The sequence below is a fragment of the Plodia interpunctella genome, chromosome Z, assembly GCF_027563975.2.
Source record: "Plodia interpunctella isolate USDA-ARS_2022_Savannah chromosome Z, ilPloInte3.2, whole genome shotgun sequence".
Lineage (NCBI taxonomy): Eukaryota > Metazoa > Arthropoda > Insecta > Lepidoptera > Pyralidae > Plodia > Plodia interpunctella.
The window spans coordinates 4252386-4273973 of record NC_071324.2 but is presented as its reverse complement, the minus strand read 5'-3'; the positions used below and the strand labels follow the sequence as shown (position 1 = coordinate 4273973).

General features: G+C 33.7%; 1 protein-coding gene across 1 annotated transcript; it reads left to right on the top strand.

Annotated features, from left to right (window-relative positions):
- Positions 1 to 829: 829 nt before the first annotated feature.
- Positions 830 to 14846, top strand: Atg9 (Autophagy-related 9). Its single transcript, XM_053767930.1, has 14 exons — positions 830 to 1335; positions 2698 to 2968; positions 3897 to 4017; positions 4451 to 4575; positions 4937 to 5064; positions 5642 to 5826; positions 6165 to 6343; positions 6720 to 6851; positions 7114 to 7285; positions 8162 to 8308; positions 8517 to 8747; positions 9296 to 9403; positions 9792 to 9998; positions 10441 to 14846. Exons 1-14 carry the CDS (start codon positions 1164 to 1166, stop codon positions 10543 to 10545), a joined length of 2283 nt encoding a protein of 760 aa, XP_053623905.1. The 5' UTR covers positions 830 to 1163; the 3' UTR covers positions 10546 to 14846.
- Positions 14847 to 21588: the final 6742 nt, after the last annotated feature.

Below are 21588 nucleotides of genomic sequence, written 5' to 3'. Positions count from 1 at the left end.
AAGTTTTATATTGAAACTTTTTTATTACAAATTACAAAAAAAAGAATATAAACCTCATCTAGTGCTTGACGGCGGCGGTTCATCTTAGCGCAGCGAACTTTATGAGAGAGAATAATTTATTGTCCCAAAGATTTTGTATAAGGGGTTAATTTGTCCACTTGTCCACGTACTTTCTCTCTCTCTCTATCATCTGACCTTTTCCCGGTTAAGTAGGTACTTCATAGAAATCATATTTAATCATTAAAATGTATAATGCACCTTTAGATTAGTACAGTACTAAAGGTAAAGTAAGAAGGTGAAGTAAAAGAGTAAGTAACCTATTGCAATGTAAAAGAATCGAAGGTGTTTTTTGTAACCAATCAGTTACAAAAGAAAATTCATATATTGAAATCGCCAACGGTAATCATGTGGCATGAGTATGATTCGAACCTATGATCTTTCCAACATCGCCATCAAAGGCAGGCGTCTATTATTAGACTTTAGATTATCACCACTACTTCATCAAAGGGCTTATGGCCATGGAATGCGAGTACCTACTCATGACTCATGCACAAACCATTTAGGGTCATGTCTACTAGCTTGTACCTAATCTTTCTTTGCAAAAAGATAAAATAACGTAGATTATGGATATACGGGATATCTTCTTTAGAGCACAGATATTAGAACATTACACTGAAGGTTTAAATAAATTAGACTGTATTAGCGTTAGTGGCGCCCTCATGTTTCTGTTCTGAGGTCTTACATAAAGTGACGAGGGCAACTGGCAACACCGTAAAAATTCTATAATGGCAATTACGGCATGACATGAAATGGAAAAGGAAAACGAAACGCAGCTGTCATTCGTCGTTGGTGGTTTATTTTCGTCGTCGAAGTCGAAGTGTACAATCAATCTTCAATCTGTAGTCTTACAAAATTCTTTGTATCCTTGAAACTAATATTATTGTTTTTATTTAATGTTATAACATCGGATTTTATATCAAAATAATTCACAAAACAGAAAACTAGGAAACAAAAATATTCCTTTGTGTTTACCAAGAAACTTCAATTAAAAGTGTTTTGCTGCGTTTTCGAGGCAAAATCAAGAATGTACGGATACCTAATGACCTATATGGTATAATTGAGACGTAGAAATCAAAATTAGTAGTTAGGACAACATATTTAAGATGGCTCTTTACGGCAGAAGAGATGTTACGTACAGTGCTCTTAACAACGAACTAACTCCACCTCTGGCGAACTTGGCAGAGTCCTCGGCAGCAGCTCCTACACTCATCACCTTGGATCACGAACATGAAGATACCACCAACGTCATCATACACAAAGTGCCCAAAAATAAAGGTATTTATTTACTATGTTTCCTTTCCTTTGTTTCCATAGAACAAGCAAACAATAAAAAATACCACATGAGCACAGGGATACTGAAAAATTTACCATGACTATAAAAATAACACATGGCTTTTTTCTTTGTGCCATTAATTTTTAAACTATAATTAGTTTTATAATAAAAGTTTTTAACATTTTTAAAATAGTTTTAGCAACTGAAATTGATGATAGAAGTTTGGTACTCTTGTCAATTCAGTTTGTTTGGTCAAATAGTCATGCATGTATTGTTATGGTGAAACATGAAACATTATCATTTTTTCAGCTTGTGTACCATATTAAAAAAATGCATAAATTTTAATAAATAATATTTTTACTTATTCAATATTATAATAGAAGTAGAGCAGAGATTTAAATTTTATCCTTTTTTTTGTACTATTTGGCATGTGGTGTTTTTAGGCAAGCATTAGTGGTAACTAATGCATCCATGCAAGTTAAGCTTGCATGGATATTATAAGTTTGCAGTGGTTTCAATAGACCCACTAGTTGGTTCAACAGGTTTCAACTTGTTGCATAGTCCAATAGATTTAAGGGTGATGCCTTCTAATATAAATATGCATATCATTTTTACATACATATGCTGATAGGTTGTATTTTACATACATATGTGATTGTAGAAGAGTAACCTTCTATTGATGGTTTCTTTGTTTCTATTGATTAGTAATCTCTTGTTTCTATTACTATGAATATCAGGGTAAAAAGGGATGGATAGTCCTTTACATACTGTGCCATCAGTACATAAGCAGGAAAAGTCAAAAAGAAGAATATCCAAGCCTTCTACCCAAAATGTCTCATGGCCTCCAGCATAATAGCCAGTGTCCCAGACCAGGCACCAGTTGCTGCACATCATCAACAATTTGCAGCACTCTCTGGTCCATTTCCACCATTGTTCCAGTGGCATCTGTCATCTGTCATGTTTTTATCTCTACTCGTCTCGTCTTCGCATGTACCTACTGTGAAACCTGGAGTGCAAAGTAAAAAATAAACCTTAAATTGTGAAGATTTGACTGTGATTTTTCATCTGGTGTTTCCTATGAGGTGCCAGGGCTGTGTCCCTAAGTTGTTTAATGCAATATCCACAATAGTATGTGAAGGGGTCCTATTCTACAGCACCTCATTATTTTATCTCTATTGAAACATTGTAATTGTGGCTCTTTTGTTGTTTATATGTGTACTCAATAGTTGAGAGGCATTAATTTGGCTATGTGTTAAATATTGCAATTACTAGTGGATCCTATTATCTATGGAAAGGTTAGAAATGAAATGCTCAACAGCTTTTTAAAAAGGTTAAAGTTAACCTTATTTATTTTATTGTTACAGGAGGATGGACACACATCGACGATCTAGACTCATTTTTTACAAGGATGTACAGATATTATATCCGTGGAGGCTTTTATCCAATGATAATGTCAGATTTATTCTCATTGTTACAGTTTATATTTATTGTATGGTTTTCTACATTTTTAGTACACTGTGTGAACTATCCATTGCTGTTTAGAAATGTACCACTGGAAGATCCTACGGCAAAATTAACTTTTCATGATGTGATATATCCGAGTTCTCAATGTGTGAGAAGTATATCATGGCAGTGGTAAGTATAAGTATAAACATGTTATTGCAAAATATTTAAGGCCTGATATACTAGCTGCTAGAAAAACTTGCCAGATGTGATTGGCCCCTAAGACCTAAACAACTATTGTGAAACAATTTTTAACACTATCTGAATGATATGTTATTTCTATATTATATTAGGCTATCAGCTTTATTAGCTAATGGTAAAACAGGTCCATAGTCTATAAATATTCGTAGGCCTGTGGATTAACTTAGAAAATGAATCTTTTCAAATTAATGTGGGTGGGTCAGGGTAAATTTAATGTTTCCTGTTATTATAAAATTAGATTTCTATTTCTGTTTGTAAAGAATAAACTCGCCAAACATTTTGATGAAATTTGGCACAGACATTAACCCCCACTTCAGGTGCAAAATAGACTAGAGAAGTAGAGATATATAATAAAAAACTGAATAAAATAAATACTAGAAGTAATAATAAAAGATTTGCTCTTAATAAGAATCATTTTAATAATTGTATTTTGCTAATGTTAAAAAGTTATTTCAAAAATGTAAGTATTCTTCATTAAAAATGTAAAAACTGTTTTGAAGAAGAAACCCCTTTGCAAAGCCAAGCTTAATGTAGGCCTAAATCATAACTTGTAAAATTAAAAACTTGTTTTATATTTGTGGACATGACAGCTGACACTGTTATTAGACACAATATATAAAGCTCCCATTCAATAGTTTGTAATTTAAATAATAACTTAGAAATATGAATCACATTGTATATAAAAAAAAACTGTAATGCATTTCTCATGTTATAATGCAACTAATAGGTCCTTTTTTTCTATAAGACCAATATTTTCGTGGGGACTTTTTGAGGGTTTTGCGGAGCACTTTTTGGGGACCGCTTTTTTACTCTTAAGTTATTTTTTTCTAATAATATTCATCGATATTTTTTCTTTTAGGTGGTGTCTTATAGTATTATGTGGAGTTATTTGGTTGATGAGATTAGCTGTTTCATTATACAATTTAATACACGCATATGACACAAAATTATTTTATAATAATGCACTTAAGATAAAAGAGGTAAATATATTTTCTGGTTATTTGTTTTTCCTAGGCGTCGATAGATGACATATGGTAGGTTATAAAATGAGCTTCTTGTTACTTGACTTTTTTCTCAACTTTTTGAAATGGTTTATGTCTGTCCACTTCGATTTAATAAGTAAATAAAATTGGGTGTTAAATATGTAAATCTAATTCATAAATTGCAAGTTATTCCATACTATTCCTTACTTATTAAGATTCTAAATGTGAATGTGTGTTTGTTTTTGCTTACTTTAGTTTAATGTGATTTTGTATGTGGAGATAAATGGAAAGAGTATAGAGGATGGACTGCTTTACGCCGCGTGCGGGGCCACTGGTAATAGCTAGTTTTATAATTCTAACTAGTCTTACATAAGGTGCATAGATGTGAAATGAATTAATTCAGCCAATAATTGAACATTGTTTATTTCAGAGTGATTTAGCTTGGGTCAATTGGTCAACGATACAAGATAAAGTGAGAGAAGCGCAGCCCGAACATCACATGTGCGTCCATAAACAAGAAATCAACGAATTAGATATATATCATAGAATACTCAGGTTGTTGCTGCTTACTTACTACATTAAACAAACATAAATATTACTAATATTGTTCATCAAAACAAAAATGTCATCAACAGTTTACTTACACGAAAATAATTGTCATGCGTTTCAATGCGTCAATTTCCGTTTTATTAGGTACCAAGACTGGCACTACCGGTAAATTCAAGAGAAATTTTCACTACCATTCTTGTTTCGCCAGAGAAATCTTGATTCATGGACAATGCTAGCTTGTAAAACGAGTCTTTCAGGCTTTCATTCAATGTTTTTCAAATATCTCACGATGTATAGATTTTTGTCTATACGTTTGATGAACTATTTTCTCCCAATTAAAAACTGATGTGTAATTTTTTATTTGCAGGTTTGATAATTATATGGTAGCTATGGTGAACAAGAATTTACTACCACTACAAATAGGTGTGCCTTGTGTTGGTGATTTTCACTATTTATCCAGAGGATTAAAATGGAATTTAGAATTTTTATTATTTAGTGAGTATTTTTGCAGTATTGTTTTCTATTAATGTCACGTTTTCCTTTCCGATTTGTGGCAAATCATGTTGAATATAGACTAATGAAAATTTGGTTTGATCACACTCCATTTATTTTGTTTGCCTCTCCCCGGGATAATGTAGTCAATTATTAGTGCAGCATTTTAATATAAATTAAGCAGAATTAGATAGATTGAAACTAAAATAAATAATCTTAAATCAGAAATATGGAAAAGTAGTGTATTGTACTTTTGCAAAGCTTTAAGTACATTGTACATACAGAAAGTAACATATTCTAGTTGAATTAGTAGATTCTAGTTAATTGATTAATTCAACCAAATATTTATAGACTATTCAAAAGTAAAACATTTATTAAACTCAAAAGCAAAAAATCTAATGAAAATTATATTGCTGAAAAAAAAAGTCATGTGAGACTGTGTATTGTCAAAATCAAAGCATTATAGGCAATTTCAATCTTTCAGAATTTCAAGCAATCTCTTCATAGACAATTTCAATTTAAAAAAAATGTAATTTTATATTATTACTAATTTGTCAACAATTTTTCCATCTTCTTGCAGCTAGTCCGTGGAGTCCGTGGGAGAACTGTTGGCAGTTGCGCGAGTGCTACAAGGAGCACTCGAAGCGGATGGCGCTGGCGAGGCAGCTGGAGAAGCAGATTCTGATGATGGCCGTCATCAACCTGCTGCTGGCGCCGCTCATACAGGCCTGGCAGATTTTGTACTTCTTCTTCAACTACGCCGAGGTAACGCGACAATTTGTGCCTAAAATTTACCAAAATGAGGCAATTATGTATTTACGATAATGTTTTCTTTTCATTAGATATTTCGTTTGGTTTTAATAAATCCATTCTTTTGTTTATTTGTGGTAAAATAAATGTAAATGAAAAACATACATTTCAATAGCTTAACAAAGTTTTAGTATTGTTATCTCTGTCTGATATCTGTTATATCTTCCTAATTCCACACTGCAATACTAATATTATAAATGAAAAAAAAATCGGTCAATTTGTTTGTGCTGTTTATTAATCAATAAGATTTGTAATCTCGTGCAATAAAATTAAAAAATAATAATATTATGCAGTTAATAAAACGTTCGCCCGGTTCGCTGGGGCTCCGCACTTGGTCCGTGTACGCGCGCGTGACGCTGCGGCACTTCAACGAGCTGGAGCACGAGCTGCGCGACCGCCTCAACCGCGCGCACAAGCCCGCCACCAAATACCTCGCCAGCTTCACCTCGCCCAGCACCACCGTCATCGCCAAGTGAGTCCCCTCTCACACTAGCTGCATGTAGGCATCTCGCCAACTTCACCTCGCTCTACACCATAGACATCGCCAATTGTGTCTTCTCTCACACTAGCTGCATGTCTTCACCGCATCGTCCTCGCTACCAAACAAGTTTACAGGCTTGCAGCCCACCACGTGGTAAGTGGTCAGTGCAGTCTATTGACGCCTGCAACACTAGTCGATGATCATCAACGAAACGCAAACATTGTATTCTAACATTGACATTGATGAAAAAAATATATATATACCACTCTTTTTATTTGTAATCGCATTTTTTATCAATAATCAATTCTCGCAATAATATAATTGGAAAGAGAACGCAACAGTGGTATAAAATTAAAATTGTACGCAGGAACGTGCTATTCGTGTCGGCGAGCGTGCTGGGTGTGCTTGTGATGCTGTCGGTGTACGATGAAGACGTGCTAACGGTGGAGCACGCGCTCACAGTCATCACGCTGTTGGGTTGCGTGGCAGCTGGCGCCAGGTATGTCCTTACTTATTATAAAACAAAGTCATCTGCCGCGTCTGTCTCTCTGTTCGCAATTAGCACAAAAACTACTGCACGGATTTCTCTATATCAATAAATTAATAATAGTATCTAAAAAATCTTTGTATCTAGTTCAGCACAATTTCCCGTGATATCTTTTTCAGTACGCTATTGATCAAAAGAAAATAATAAATGAGATTTCAGAAAACCAAATTTAAGCTGGTTATATCGCCCTTCCAGTACCTGTTGTTATGTCCAGGGCATTGATAGGCGAAGAAGAGCGCCTAGCGGGGAGCGCGGGGCCGGCGCGGGGCGAGGAACTGTTCGTGCAAGTGCTGGGTCACGTCCACTACCTGCCCGCGGCGTGGCGCGGCCGGGCCCACACCAAGAATGTGGCCGCTTTGTTCCAGCAGCTGTTCCAGTTTAGAGCGGTAACTATCATCTTCCACTAGCCCTGTGGTTAGCTTATGACAGGCTATTCACACACCTGCCGCAGGGGCAATATAGGGTCTAAAGAAGGAAATGCACGTATTTACTAGAAGAGGAAGATCGTCCTACATCTCTTTCTTTTAAATACCTGCATCCCTATCTGTAGTCCCTTAATCAAAGCGTGTGTAGCCGGTCTAAGCAGGAAAACAGACCTTGGACTTCGATGCTCAATGGTGGCGGAAGAAATCGGAATATCCCTAGGCTGAGAGTGAGGCACTATTCGTATTAACACGGCTGGCGTATTAGCTTTCCTGGAAGTCGTTAACAACTTTAACCGTCGTTAATAAATTAATGAATAGTCGTTTTCATGAAACAATATATACATGTATTCAATATGCACTAGTTCGTGCAAGTGTTGGGTACGTCCACTACCTGCCAGCGACGTGGCCGGGCCCATACTGAATGATAGCTAATGATATGAATGATAAACCCATAAAATGTGCGGCTTTATACCAGCAGCTGTTTCAGTTTAAAACGGTAAGTGTTATCTTAAGCGGGCCCTGTTGTTAACTCTATCTCCTTCACTCTCTTCACTATCTTCTCAACTGTTAAGCATCAGAGCCCAGAATCCGCTTTCCTACATTTTCTTTTCCACTTATCATGGTTTTCGGCGTCCGTTACGCGTGTCAATAGTCTGACAACTAGCAGACTATTGACACGCGTTCATCGTTGACGACATTAAACTAGCGGTTCTTGGGTTAGCCCTTACTATCGGGGCCAGGGAAACGGCAAACGTTTGTTTAATTTAGTTAACACCAAGTGTTGCCAACTTATTTATTATCCACGTTTTTAATCTGTTTATATTGTTGCTTCGCTAGGCATACATCCTGTTCGAGTTGCTGAGCCCGATTCTCTGCCCGTACGTGTTGCTGCGCTTGCGCTCGCGCGCGCTGGACATCGTCGACTTCTACCGCAACTTCACCGTCAGCGTGGTCGGCATCGGCGACGTCTGCTCCTTCGCGCAGGTCTGTTGTTTGTCACTTATTTATATATACTTTCATAATAAAGATTAGCCATGGTGCCAAATATTCGTATTTGGATAAAGATTAATTACTGATTAAGAGAAATTTACTTTGCAAAAAGATAATATTTGTAAATTCATTTCATCATATTATAAGTCAAAACTATACATCCATCACAAGTACAGCACACGTAAAAAATGTATTGTGACAGTTGGACATCCGTCGTCACGGGCACCCCGACTGGCAAGCGCCGGGCAAGTTCGGCAAGCCCAAAGCTGCCAACACGCAGTACAATCAGGGCGAGGGAGGCAAGACAGAGTTGTCTCTGGTGGCGTTCTCCTGCAGACACCCCGGTTGGCAGCCTTCTGAGCCCGCGCAGAGGCAATTCCTTAGGTCTCTCAGACAGAGCATGCATCACGCTATACCCACCAATACTGCGCTGGTAAGTCTTCCTACTCTCTCTCTCTCTTTTTTACATCTCCAGTTTCTGTGATGCGGTGAAGTAAAATTTGAAGACTCGACTGCAATACCGGCTCCTTTGCATTGCATTGCCGAATGCATGAACATTGTAGTTTGTATGAGTTCTTTCATATAGCCGGCATAATATTACTACTGACCGCCGACTGTGATATACAATTTGTCGGTTTAGTTAACGCTAGACGTGGCCGCCAAACAAAACGACAGGGTTAATCCTATCCTATTATTCAGGGTTGTTTAGGGTGTTGTTTTCTACATAGGCTACAAAAGATGTTAAAAGCCATTACTGGCCACATAGTTCAGCAACAAAGCAGCTACAAACACACTGTCGAAAAAATATCATTAAAAAATAATGCTGTTCTAAAATGTCCAATATATACTAAAGTCGCCGATCCTCCGACATTTTATCGACATAATTTTGATTTCATATAAGTCAAAGTCGCCTAGTCGTATCGGCGAGCGATGTCGACAGTGGTATGTATTGAGCTTAAATAACATAAAATGTCTTCCCAGAACAAAACGATGCTGGGCTCGTACATCCAACAAAGTATCTTCGGCGCCAACACGCCGCTGCCGGCCGTGCTGTCCTACTACCAACAGAGACCCACTTACAAACTACCCGTAAGTATTACTTTTTCTTGTATTATAATTTAGTTGTTCTTAAAAATTGTTCGATGCACCAAGTAAAAGTTTGTAGAAGAGTGTCCACGACATGCTTCGTCAACAACAGTATAGAAATGTATCCTCTACAAGATTTTCCGAAATATACAACAAAGGATGCGGTTTCTATTACATATGCTTTATTATTGTTTAATTTATGCTTGTATTTAATTGAGAAAATGAAAAAAGTATAATTCGACGTTGAAGCACCAATATCTTTTAACATTCACCCCAGAAATTCGCTTGATACAATATCGAATTTCTATTACTTTGAATTTAATGGCATTGTTAAATTTTGTTGAATCCATCATAAAAAAATTAATCCCGTTATAAAAAATGTACAAAACAGGATATGGACGAGACGAGCGATGAGGAAGAAGCTCCCGAAGCGGGTCCGGCGCAGTCAGGCAGCCGTTCTCAGACCGGGTCCGGTTTGGCCGGCGTTGGCTCGGAACTCGGCGCCAGTGTGTTCGGTCTCGAGACACGCGCGGACACGGAGGACACTAGGGACATGTCTGTCAGCACTCTGCATCTTTACGACTTGCATCTCTCACAGGTAAAGCCACAGAATTTGACAGTAGGAACCCAGTAAATAGGTCGGTCGGGTGTGGGTGAGGCCATTTTACGAGTCATATCTTCTTATGTATATTTTTTTTTAGATAGGCATATTTTCTCAGGAGTACCGAAATGCAAGTAGTTTGTAAAATAGGACAAAGTCATTTTATTAAATGTTTTATTTGATCAACACGTTTACTGCTAATTTTACAAAACGTCCCCAGTAACGGCGAAACATATAAATAAAAGCCATTAATGGTAATACTTTATTTCTGGCATGACATGATATAAATAGCCGATTGACTGATTTCTTCTCAGCAGAGGTCTCAGCACTAGTTTTTTACGTAAACCATGACGGCAAAACACCGTCGACTGGAACTCAATTCGTCGTCCAAACTTTATAACTCATTCGTCGTCCATAATTTGAATAAAATATATTACAGGCGAGTCAAAACGTGTCGGCATGTTGCACGAACAACTGCAGCGAACGTCGGCAGGAGAGCCGCTGGGGCAGCGGCGAGCAGACGCCCCTCCTTCACCGCCCATAACACTGGGGTTGCGCCACCAATCGCGCCCCCCATCACACGAAACCTAACCCCATTTGGGTATAGCACTGTATTACTCCAATGAGAGCTATCATCTCTTCGCTTCTCTAGTTGGCGCCTTTGGTGAGTGAGTTCCAGTTGGACATTTAACCCCTCACGTGTCTTAGGTATTAAAGCAGTACTGGAACGCGTCAAGAGTTAATAGTTCAATTTTGCTTGGACTTAGAACCTACTCTACACCAGCGCCCCTACCGGCGAGTCCAATCGCGATAACTCATTGACTCAGACATTTTTGGCCGATGTTTTTAATTTCTGTTTTGATGTTTTCTGTTTTTTTATTTCATGTCGTCGTTACGGTTGCAGTATGTAAATTCGTATAGTTCTCATAAACAAATCAAAACTGAGTTCCTCAGATCGGAAGTACTGATGCAATAGGGTGTACTATTTCGCTCATTAGATGGCACTACTGGTCTAGGTGGTAGGTCTTATTAAATCGCTGAAATTAAAGGAAAAACACTAATGCACGTGTTCATATTAACACAAACGATTTAATTTGCTTTTGACGTGACCTTTTACTAAATCAGTGTAGTGCAGTGAAGTTTGTGACAGTTTAAAAAAGTCTTTTTGTTATAATGAAACAAAAAACATCGGTTGAGAACATCTACCTAGGAAAATTAGTTAATTAGTAAATGTATAAAAGGACTACATAAATGATATACGAAACTTATGTACAATTTTTATAACGTTAGAATGTTTTATTCATACCAATAATATATATGATATAAAATTAAACAATAGTGCTTTATATTAACTGATGTCACACATGGCTCGGTATTTCTATGGGCAAAGTGTGCACTCCAGTTGGGTCTATCACGGTCATTTTAGACGATAACGTATATTGATGTCGAGTCTTATATATAAAGTTATACTGTATGATAAACAATTTCAAATATTTTTATTGATTTAATAAACAGTTTTGGTACGGTTCAGAAATTAAATTTGAATTAATATTTTGTTGACTTTTTGCACAATCGTGTAACAAAAGTTTTTACATGTGTTTTTATTGACTAAGAATTAAATCTCACTGTACTCATGATTACCACCATCGTAGCGCTAAGTCCGGGAGTCATAACGTCGGTTACTGACAATGTCTTAATGTACCGACCGGGCGAGGACCTAGTAACTTGCAACATAGATTTTTCTGATACCTAGTGCAGGCACCAGATCTCCACAATGACTTAGTCCAGTTTGTAATTCTTTTTTATTAACATGAGTGTAATGTTTTGATGAACCAACTTATTATCTCGACCTCTAGTACCAGCGCTTAAAAACACGCTCGCTAAGCTCGCTTCTTAGCATCGCTCGTTAGCAAAATGTGGCTGCTAAAATGATAGACCCAATTGAGTACCTATACCAATGTGTAGTTTCTGCTAACTTTAATATCACACCACTACAGCAGTTCTTATTTACACGTAATAAGAACAACAATTGAAACGAGACATTGATTTAACTTCAGCAGAATCGGCACCTTGGATAGGGCGCCTTTTAACAAAATTTGTTCAATATTACTGCTATTTCTTTATATTATAAAAGATATAGTAGATATAAGACAAATAATTAGGACAAGTGGCAGCACTTAGCCATTATGGAAGAGAAACGTTTTGTGGTCGCTTCAAAACTGATGATATTAAACTAAACCGAATTGACAATACTGTTTTCACAAAATAAGTCTTTGGCCATAAACAATATGCGAGTCTTGACAGTTTTTTATTCAGATGCAGCGTATATTATGCGAGGAAAATGTCTACACACAGAATAGATTATCATTTTAACCTTCAAGCGTTCCTACGACAAATTGCTTATAGCGCGGGCTGCATATTAAATTAAAAAAATAAATGGGATTCGAAATAAACAATAGATAGAGAAAACTATAGACTTTCGTTTCACTCATACATGAAAGAGAAATGCGTATTAGAAATAAACGAGAAGGAACGGGAGAGAACGCCTATATCTTTTGTCCCTCACCATGTGCACAGTTTCACAACGCGTACCATGCTTCTCTGTATGAGGTAAGCGGAGAAGTTATATAGTAATATTCTACCTCATTTGGCTTTGCCAGCACGTTGCGTCTTAGCCTAGTTTAGTCGTTTTCTTTGTCTTCGACGTCGACGCAAGGGTAATTTATGTATTTTGTCGTATACGCAAATTAGGCGGTTAATAGGTTAATCTTATTAGTCATCATTACTCTTTTTAATAACCCATTTCTGATGGAGCAGCCGCAAATTTTGGTTTCCTATAATAGCGTTGTGATCTTCCATAATAGACTTACTTACTGGGAAAACATACAGTGTAAAAGGGGTAAGCAAACATCATAATTTAACGTCATTTTAATTGATTCAATGTCTTCATAACGTAGTTTACAATGTTTTACTTCTCATTATATATATATATATATATATATACATAGGGAATGATTTTTAACTAAGAGTTCCAATTAATATATTGTTTGTGAAAGAAAAAGATATATGATTTCACTTTTTGTAAAATAGTCTATTGCCGTTGGTTTCTGTGATCACTGATCACTGTTATAGCTTGTATATGTTGATATGGCGCGCTCCACTATCGCAACTCAAAAGCCAAATTATATTGCTATAGGCTTTTCAAATTAGGTGCATTATCTGTGCCGACTTTTTATATGTAGTCGAAAAATGTTATTAAAATGACGTCATGTTTCAATAGCCTATATTACTATAGCGATTTTGACACAGTTGCGTGGTATCTATCATTGGTTGTAGAGGAAACCAAAGTTTGCAGGCCTTTTTTATATTTACATAAAGTTCTATTGCTGCAATAATATTTTATATATTTTATTAACTAGAATAAGCCCTAGGGAATGTCTAGCGCCTGAATATTCAAATGTAATTTTAAACAAAGTTTTTGAGTGATGTACGGGCACGGAAAACGAAAATATATAGAAGATGTTATATATATAGAAGGGTTAAATGTAATAATACGTGTTATTCTTATGGCCATTCACTCTCGAAATAATCCCTTTCTTGTCGTATATTATTCGACTTTCTGTGGAACAGGACGGTCGTTTGTATGAAATTACTTTTGAACAATCAGGCGTTGGACTCTATCTCGAAACAGTTCATTAAACAATGTGATTTAAATATAACATTAAGGCGGCAATTTTACATAAAATCCACATGTAAAAATGTTTTTGATGTTTAGAATAAGGCACGGGTTTTTTTTTCTGGAAACTGCCCCGTATTTGTAAGGTGCTAGTTCATTTACTAGAAGCTCACTGCATTCTAAGGCAATAATAATATAACATTAGATATTTGTTTACGGGAATACGTTATGTATTGTATTGTGTAGCCATCGCTAGTGACTGTCGACTTACTGAAAGTGGTTTGTTGAAGTGGATTTGTTCTACTTACGACTTAATATTACTGCTAAGGTCTTTACACACTGCCCGTATTTTACGCAGCGACGATTAGTTACATTTTACACAATTACACCCATACAGTTTTTTCGTCTAGATCTGGAAAAAAAAATATCAAATCAAATCTGACATAATTTCTATTGTTGGGATTTTTCAACCACGGCAACCTTTTTTGTTTAGGTACTTATCTTGTTAGGTCTTATTAATGAAACTACATTTTAAAAACAATGTGTTTGCATGTTTCAAATTAATTGTGTAATTTATGGTTTACTATAGTACTATAGTATGCTTTACTATAGTAATGTGCAACGAAGTGTATATTTCAATAAAAAATATTAAGTTACGATTGTGTAGATTTACATAAATACCTAAACAAATTTGGTATAAAGTTACCGGCCATATCAAATTTCAGCACCAACACATACGGTTGATCGCTGTGTTCGCCGTTGGCTAACGATTTGGGACATCCATTCAGATGTCAAATTGTGACAGTTGTCTGTTCCTAGCGTCTTATTAGCGCATCTGGTGGGAGAAATCCAGAAAACCAATATTGTGATTCTTTAGGCTTTGATCATTAATCGGAATACTATTTGTTCAAACTGGCACACGTTGTTATATAACTCGTATATATAAAAGTATACATAACAAAAATGGGCTGCCTTAGATATAGAAGCGTATTATCAATCACGGTTAGATATAATTAGGTAATTTAGGTTAATACAAAAAAGAAGAAAAATTAAAAAAAAAAGACTCCGGCTGGTACTGGAGAAAAGAAATAGCCTCCGAGTGGCCGAAGAGATTTCTTTGAAATATTATCATTGCAAGCGCCTTAATACAATCGGTTCCTTGTATATGACCCATATATTGTACATATACTATATATATATATATATATATATATATATATATATATATATATATATATATATATATATATTATATATATATATATATATATATATATATATATATATATATATAGTATATGTAAAAAATTCTTCAACCCGCGAATAAATATATGCGATATATTTATTCGCGGGTTGAAGAATATTTTAACAAGTGTTAATATATTTTTTCAAAATAGTTTTTATTGCTTCATACAAATGTCTTATGAAAAACAGAAATAGTTGTAGTATTCTAAACAGAGATGGGTTACGCAGTATTTTCTCCCGGCGTACATCCACCTGAGATTACAAAGGAACTCGAGTACAAGATAAGAAAAACGCTATTATGTAATATTTCATATTTATTACATCAATGTGTACAATGTGTTAAATCATAATCGGCAGCAGAAAATGCGGGTTCATTTTATAACAACACTATAACAACTATGTTAATATGTGGTTGAGTGAATTCGAACCAATTTTATATAAACGAGATGTCGTAATCAATAATAACAATCACATTTGTAAGTAAAATAAATTAGATTTAAATTATACAATATGTCCCAATTAAACATATTGTCTGTGTTACGGCTAAACAATTTAGGTTCACTCGGCTAAACCTGGGTGTTGCCGCATTTCGGCGTAACATATTCAAAACCGAGATAAATATTAAATATGATAACTGAACAGATTACATTTTTTCCTATAGCGCTAGATGTATTTCAGTTAATACGTACAGAAGCAATTCTGGAGTAGAAAATAAAAGTTATAAATCATGGAGTGAAAGCGAAGAAGTTAAAAAATGAATGCTTTAAATAAACCAATGGATAACGTTCGCAGTAACCTTAAGTAACTTGGTATTTTTTTATAGAGCAAATAAAATAAAATGTATCTTTGCAAATATATATGATATCGTTCGTGTATAAGCTTTGAAATTCACTTTGTTTTAATGTAAAAAGACCGTCCATTAATAAGTTCAGTGAGACTTTGTAAATAAAGGACGGTTTTCTAAACACGCCTTTCACTCATCAAAAATGGCGCATGGCAAAGATGACGATTTTCCTCCTGCCAAATGTTAATTCTCCGATTGGAAATATGATTATATTATATATATAATTAAGTTCTAAATTAATATGATATTTACATTTACCGATTAAGAATGTGGATAATAATTACACGTAAATGAAGACGAATGTTACTTCTAGGGCCGCCGACATTGTGAAAGGTCTAATTTAAAACAAAATGTTGATGTTCCGCATAATACGAACGTCTAAATTTGATTGTAAAATGCACCTTTCACAAATGCATAATCAGAGAAATATTATAAATATTTGGCGTTAGCTCCCATTGCTATATATAATCTATATAGATCGCTTTATTTATTTTGCATCACAAGTATTTATTATTACTACCGCGTATTTGTAGACAAATCTTTGCAGGAGTCATTGTAAAGATGGCTTCAAGATTGGGGACATTATCTTATCATTGTAACATTATTTCTTTTTATTCAATCACAAGCTCTCGTTCTATATCTGTCGCGAATTCGCGCCATAAGTCTGTTTGAAGCATAATTTAATGTATCCAATCAAATTAAATAGCTTTAAGAGCATTATAATCAATTTTTATATTTTTATAAATAAATATCGTATAGGTCACATAAATATATTACCAGTAATGTACTAAATATCTAATAGTTAGCTAGCATGCACTATTTACAATAGACGTTATATATTACAGCTATAGTTACAGTTGTTCCTTGTTCCCAAATGTACAGTTAAAACTAAATCATAATCGGCCTGTTTTACACTGTTAAAAGTTATAGTAAAAGAAATTTGAATGTTATAGTGAAAAAATATATAAAACTAAACATGTATAAACCAAACATGTATAAACCAAACAAAGATATATATATATATATTTGGCTTTATATTTACTTTGTTGTTGGAAGTTACTCAAATCCAGATATCTTTTGGACCAAATTTTCGCTCTTTTCCGAGTGTATTATAACTAACGCCTTTGGGTTAAATGTCGATAATTATCAATTAACCGCAAAACTTTAATTCTCGATACATTTATATGTATAATGAATAAAGGCGCAAGGGTTTGCTCACTTTGTGAAATCATACGACTAATTAAACATGTGGTAATTGATATATTACTCGTATTTCTACGTATCGTTCAAAAAGTTTTTGTAACTTGAACCGTTAGTAAGTCGTTTAAAAAAATTTAATACGATTTAAATTTTTGGTTTGTTTCATTTTCCAACTGCATTTGTTATTTAGTGTATTTTGTATTTAAACATTTTAATATTAACATAAGGGATTACCAAGAATAAGAACTATTAGTACTAACATCATTACGAAATGTGTCTATTTGGTTTATAACTGATAATGGCGCCAAACATTACAATTTAATGTGATATTCGCATAAAGGTTAAAATTAATTGTTTTTGCATCTATATTCGATAAATAACATAGAAATATAGAAATCTGCCTGTTAAAAGTTGACTAATGATAGTTTTCCAAGCCACATTTCAGCTCATTTAACAAAAAGTGCAAAAATATTAACGTTGGAAAATTAAATGTAACCAAAAATTATTGATTTGGTGAAATTGACAGTATTGACAGATATAAAATCAATCTATCTTTAATACTGTTCAATGATTCTTTGCTGTGTTAAAGATTGTGGTATAAATTGGTTATTTAAATATATTGACAATTTCTGCAATGTGTTATGATAAAATAATAACCGAAATACATTATGAATCGTTTAAGTATTATTAACTCGTCCATACTAACTTAGTCCATACTTACAATATTTTCACATTAACCATCGGATAAAGGCCGATCTCAGTATACAAGAAAAACAAAAAAGTAAACTATATATTTTTGTACATGCTGTTATGACGCAGAAAAATAATATGTTCTAGTTATTACACATTTAGAAATATATTTAGCTACTTATTATACATTCAAAACGTGTACTAAAATATGGCCGTATAAATTATATAATATAAAATTGTTATTCTGCTTTTATGGCTGTAAACGATAAGCTGCTTGGTACGTAGAATATCATGTAACTTTTATCTGAATATTCCTAAATATCATGTAGTTTAGAATCTAATCAGAATCATTATGAGTTACGGAGTAGAAAGAGACGAGAGTCGCGAGACTTGATAGTTGGACTGGTTAAATTCTATCGTAGTCGTTAAACTATATTCACATTTATTATATTCTTATGTACATTTATTATATCATATTTCATACTACTTATCAAAATAATAGTACATATTCAATATTTAATTCCTCTATATGTGTATCAATGATTAAAACAGTTAAAAATAAAACTGAAAAAAGGTATATATTATTCTGGCTTATTAAGAAGCTGTAGAAATTGTCATTGTGTGGTTTTATTTACTACTAGCTTTTCCCCGCGTGAATTTCAGACATGATTTTCATATAGTGTTTCAGTCTGGGGTTGATTTTTGAAAAAGTAATGTAGCCTATGTTTATTCGGGGTTCATTAACTGGTTTAGTCTCGTAAAGTTTAAGTTGTAATGTTATATTACAACTTAAACTTTACGAGACTAAATATGGTTGCAAAAAGTTCAAATCTCATATGACCCAAGTATCTAAACTTCCACCTTTATAATGTCAAGAAGAAGGTCTTCAACGTAATTTAATCAAAAAACCAAATCAAAAGGTTTTTATCCTAAATTGGATGTATGTTACTTTTTTTTTGAAAGTATCTTTGTGTAATTTTTTATGAAAAACGACAAAGTGCAGCCATATTTTGCAACTTGAATTTTTCGAGACTAAAGAGCCTGAAGATATGACGAAATAGGAAATATATTTAGTGGTCCAGTTTTCCTTTTGAGATACAAAATCTTAGAAACATATCATTTACGTAAAAATATATACATTTACGTAGATATTTATTTACATTGAACGTAAAATATAAATAATTTTGTTATTGCGCGATAAACATGTTATTTATGTAACAAATGCTTTTCAACAATTAATCGATACTATGTACAAAATATATAACTGTAAAGGGCTGTAACTTAGAAGTGCATTTTAATTGGTGGGATAGATATCATATTGTTTTTATATATGTATATAAATATAAAATACGTTTTTATATAAAACCTATAGAGGCTACAGTTTTTAATACATTAAATTTAAATTTGACTTCAAAATTTTATTCCATTATATAATCGTCCTCCAATTCGGAAATTATAGTGCGTATTGGCTGTAAAATGTATGTCTATTGTAAAAGTAATTTTAACTGTAAAATGTGTGTGTGTTTATTTGTGTGTGTGTGTATGTATGTAAGGAAATTAAGCGTAAACATACAACATTGACATTTGAATATACACCAAGATGCTTCCTGAAGATTACCATTTCAAATATTTATAAAAGATAGCTGCATAGCCAATATCTTAGCATTATAAATATATATGCACAAATATGATACTCGTTGAGGATTCATCGTTGATATATGCATATAACGCTAATAGTACTATCAAATTCATTTATATATTTTTATAGCGTAACAGAGAGAAGAAAACTATTACTGTACATAGTCATGTAGTTGTGCCTACATTGATTAAAATATCATTTTACAAAAGATCTGCCAAACGGGTTTTTAAAATATCTTTGTCTTTTATTGTACTCTATTAGTCTAGTTCTCAAGTTTCAATATGTATTGTGATAGTCAAGTCTGGACATCTATATCTAGTCTTTTAAGGAGCTAAAGACACGCTGTACTTTGTATTAAATTCACGTATGAAACTAATATATATTTATTGCTTTTGGTTTGTAATAACTAACAAACTTAATTATGTGATAGCAATAACTGTAAAAACTACTTGTAAACAATATTATTACTGAAATTGTATTATTGATTCTCGGGATTACGATGCTTATCCGTTTTGATCTTAGGTCGTTTTTCGCGTTTCGGGACAAAGCGAAGCATTAAAGCCAATGATACGGCATTCTTAGTTATGATGTATCTATATGTTGTCTTGTCGTGTGTTCAAATATCTAAAGTGCCATGTACTTGAGTAGAGGCACTCTTGCTTTCGTGTTATTTTGATTAGACTGTAAACATTGTGGAATAAGGTTAAAAAAAATATAACGAAAAATTGATTTACATTTTCGCGCGCACTTTCTAAGTCGTAAGCATCAATCAAACTTCTAATGTGTTTTGTATGGTGCGCTCGAAGATGTAAAAGTAAAATATTTTCGCCTTAAATGGACCAGTCAACCATTGCTGATATAGGACAGATCTGGAAGTTGAAAGCGGTTGATACATACCAATGTAACACGCTGATTTTTATACAATATTTAATTTTTTTACAACATCGTCAAAGTTAACAGAGTTTTATTTATTTCAGTTAATTTAATTCGAAATGAAGTTAAAAATCTGTAATATTTTCCTGATCAGAGTATAATTTTTCTTATATTTTGATCTGAACAAATATTTAAAAAATTTAAATAAAAACTAAATGTCAAATAAATAACTCATCTGAATATTGTTTAATATTTAGACATAAATTTGTATTGAATTGTAAAAATAATTTTCTACAAATAAATATAAAATTAAAATGTTTTTTAAAAGTCTGCATTATATGCGCACACATTATAAGCAAGGGACTTCAAAAATAGCTTTTACCGGTTTCGGTAGGTAGATAGATACCGAGTGGTTTGTGTACACGGAAATGAACAATATTTTTGTATTCTACTGGAGACGACTTGTAATACTTTTCTGTGTATGTTTTTCATTGTCTTAGTTTCACCATTAATCAAAATTGTAAATATTAGTTCAATTTATTAATAAGAATTCGGAAGTAAGAGTTTTGTGATATCATTATATTTTTGTCTGCACATGTTACACGTAAGTTTAGAATATTTTCGAGTTAGTTTGAAATCGGGCGGAATAAAAATTGATTCTATGTTGTGATTGTGTTTCGGAGTGAGGGGTCCCAACCCCCTCATTATCAAATATACGCCTCATTTTATGCATTGTAAATAAAAGTATCAAAAATACCTTTGAGTTTTCTTTGTCGCCCATTCGTAACCACGCCACTTTGGCTATTTAAATGTAATTTACTAATTACAAGATATTTAATGGTGCAATGGTCCATTGCAATAGTTTGGTTAATTTTAATTATAATCTAATTAATTATGATAGAAGCTGAAATAGAAGCGAATTGAGATATATTATTTTAAATGAAGAAATAAAGTCAAATTCAATAAATAATGTCTTGGATAAATCGGTAACATAAAAAAGATAATCTACGAGTATTAGTTGAAATTCAAGTTATTCGACAACATGCAAAAAATTTGCGGTTTCATCTTATTTTTGAGCATTACAAAATAATTACTGAAACGATGTAAATGCTTATTTTCTTATAAAAAATAAAACAAAACTGATATGCTCATTGGACCGTCTTGATGGTAGAAGAAGTCCTTTGGGATACATTTGAGGTAAACGCTTAAGCCAGAGACTCCTTCTCTAATATGTATTACTATTTGTTTGAAATAATTTTATTGCACATAACAAAATACAAGAAATTAGAATATCAATATATTTTTTTTTATCTTTTTGTAGCTTTCAAAAAGCCTTCCCTAATTTTCCACGCGTTCATGGCTTTGGATTTCTCCTGACATTTCTTGTCGAACCTGATGGGACGTGGTCACACAGATGTGG

Excerpts from the sequence above, each read along its gene's own strand:
- Atg9 (XM_053767930.1), top strand. The coding sequence starts at position 1,164 with ATGGCTCTTTACGGCAGAAGAGATGTTACGTACAGTGCTCTTAACAAC. Across the intron at positions 1,336-2,697 it reads CAAAGTGCCCAAAAATAAAG|GAGGATGGACACACATCGAC; the intron begins GTATTTATTTAC and ends TTATTGTTACAG. Across the intron at positions 8,748-9,295 it reads TACCCACCAATACTGCGCTG|AACAAAACGATGCTGGGCTC; the intron begins GTAAGTCTTCCT and ends ATGTCTTCCCAG.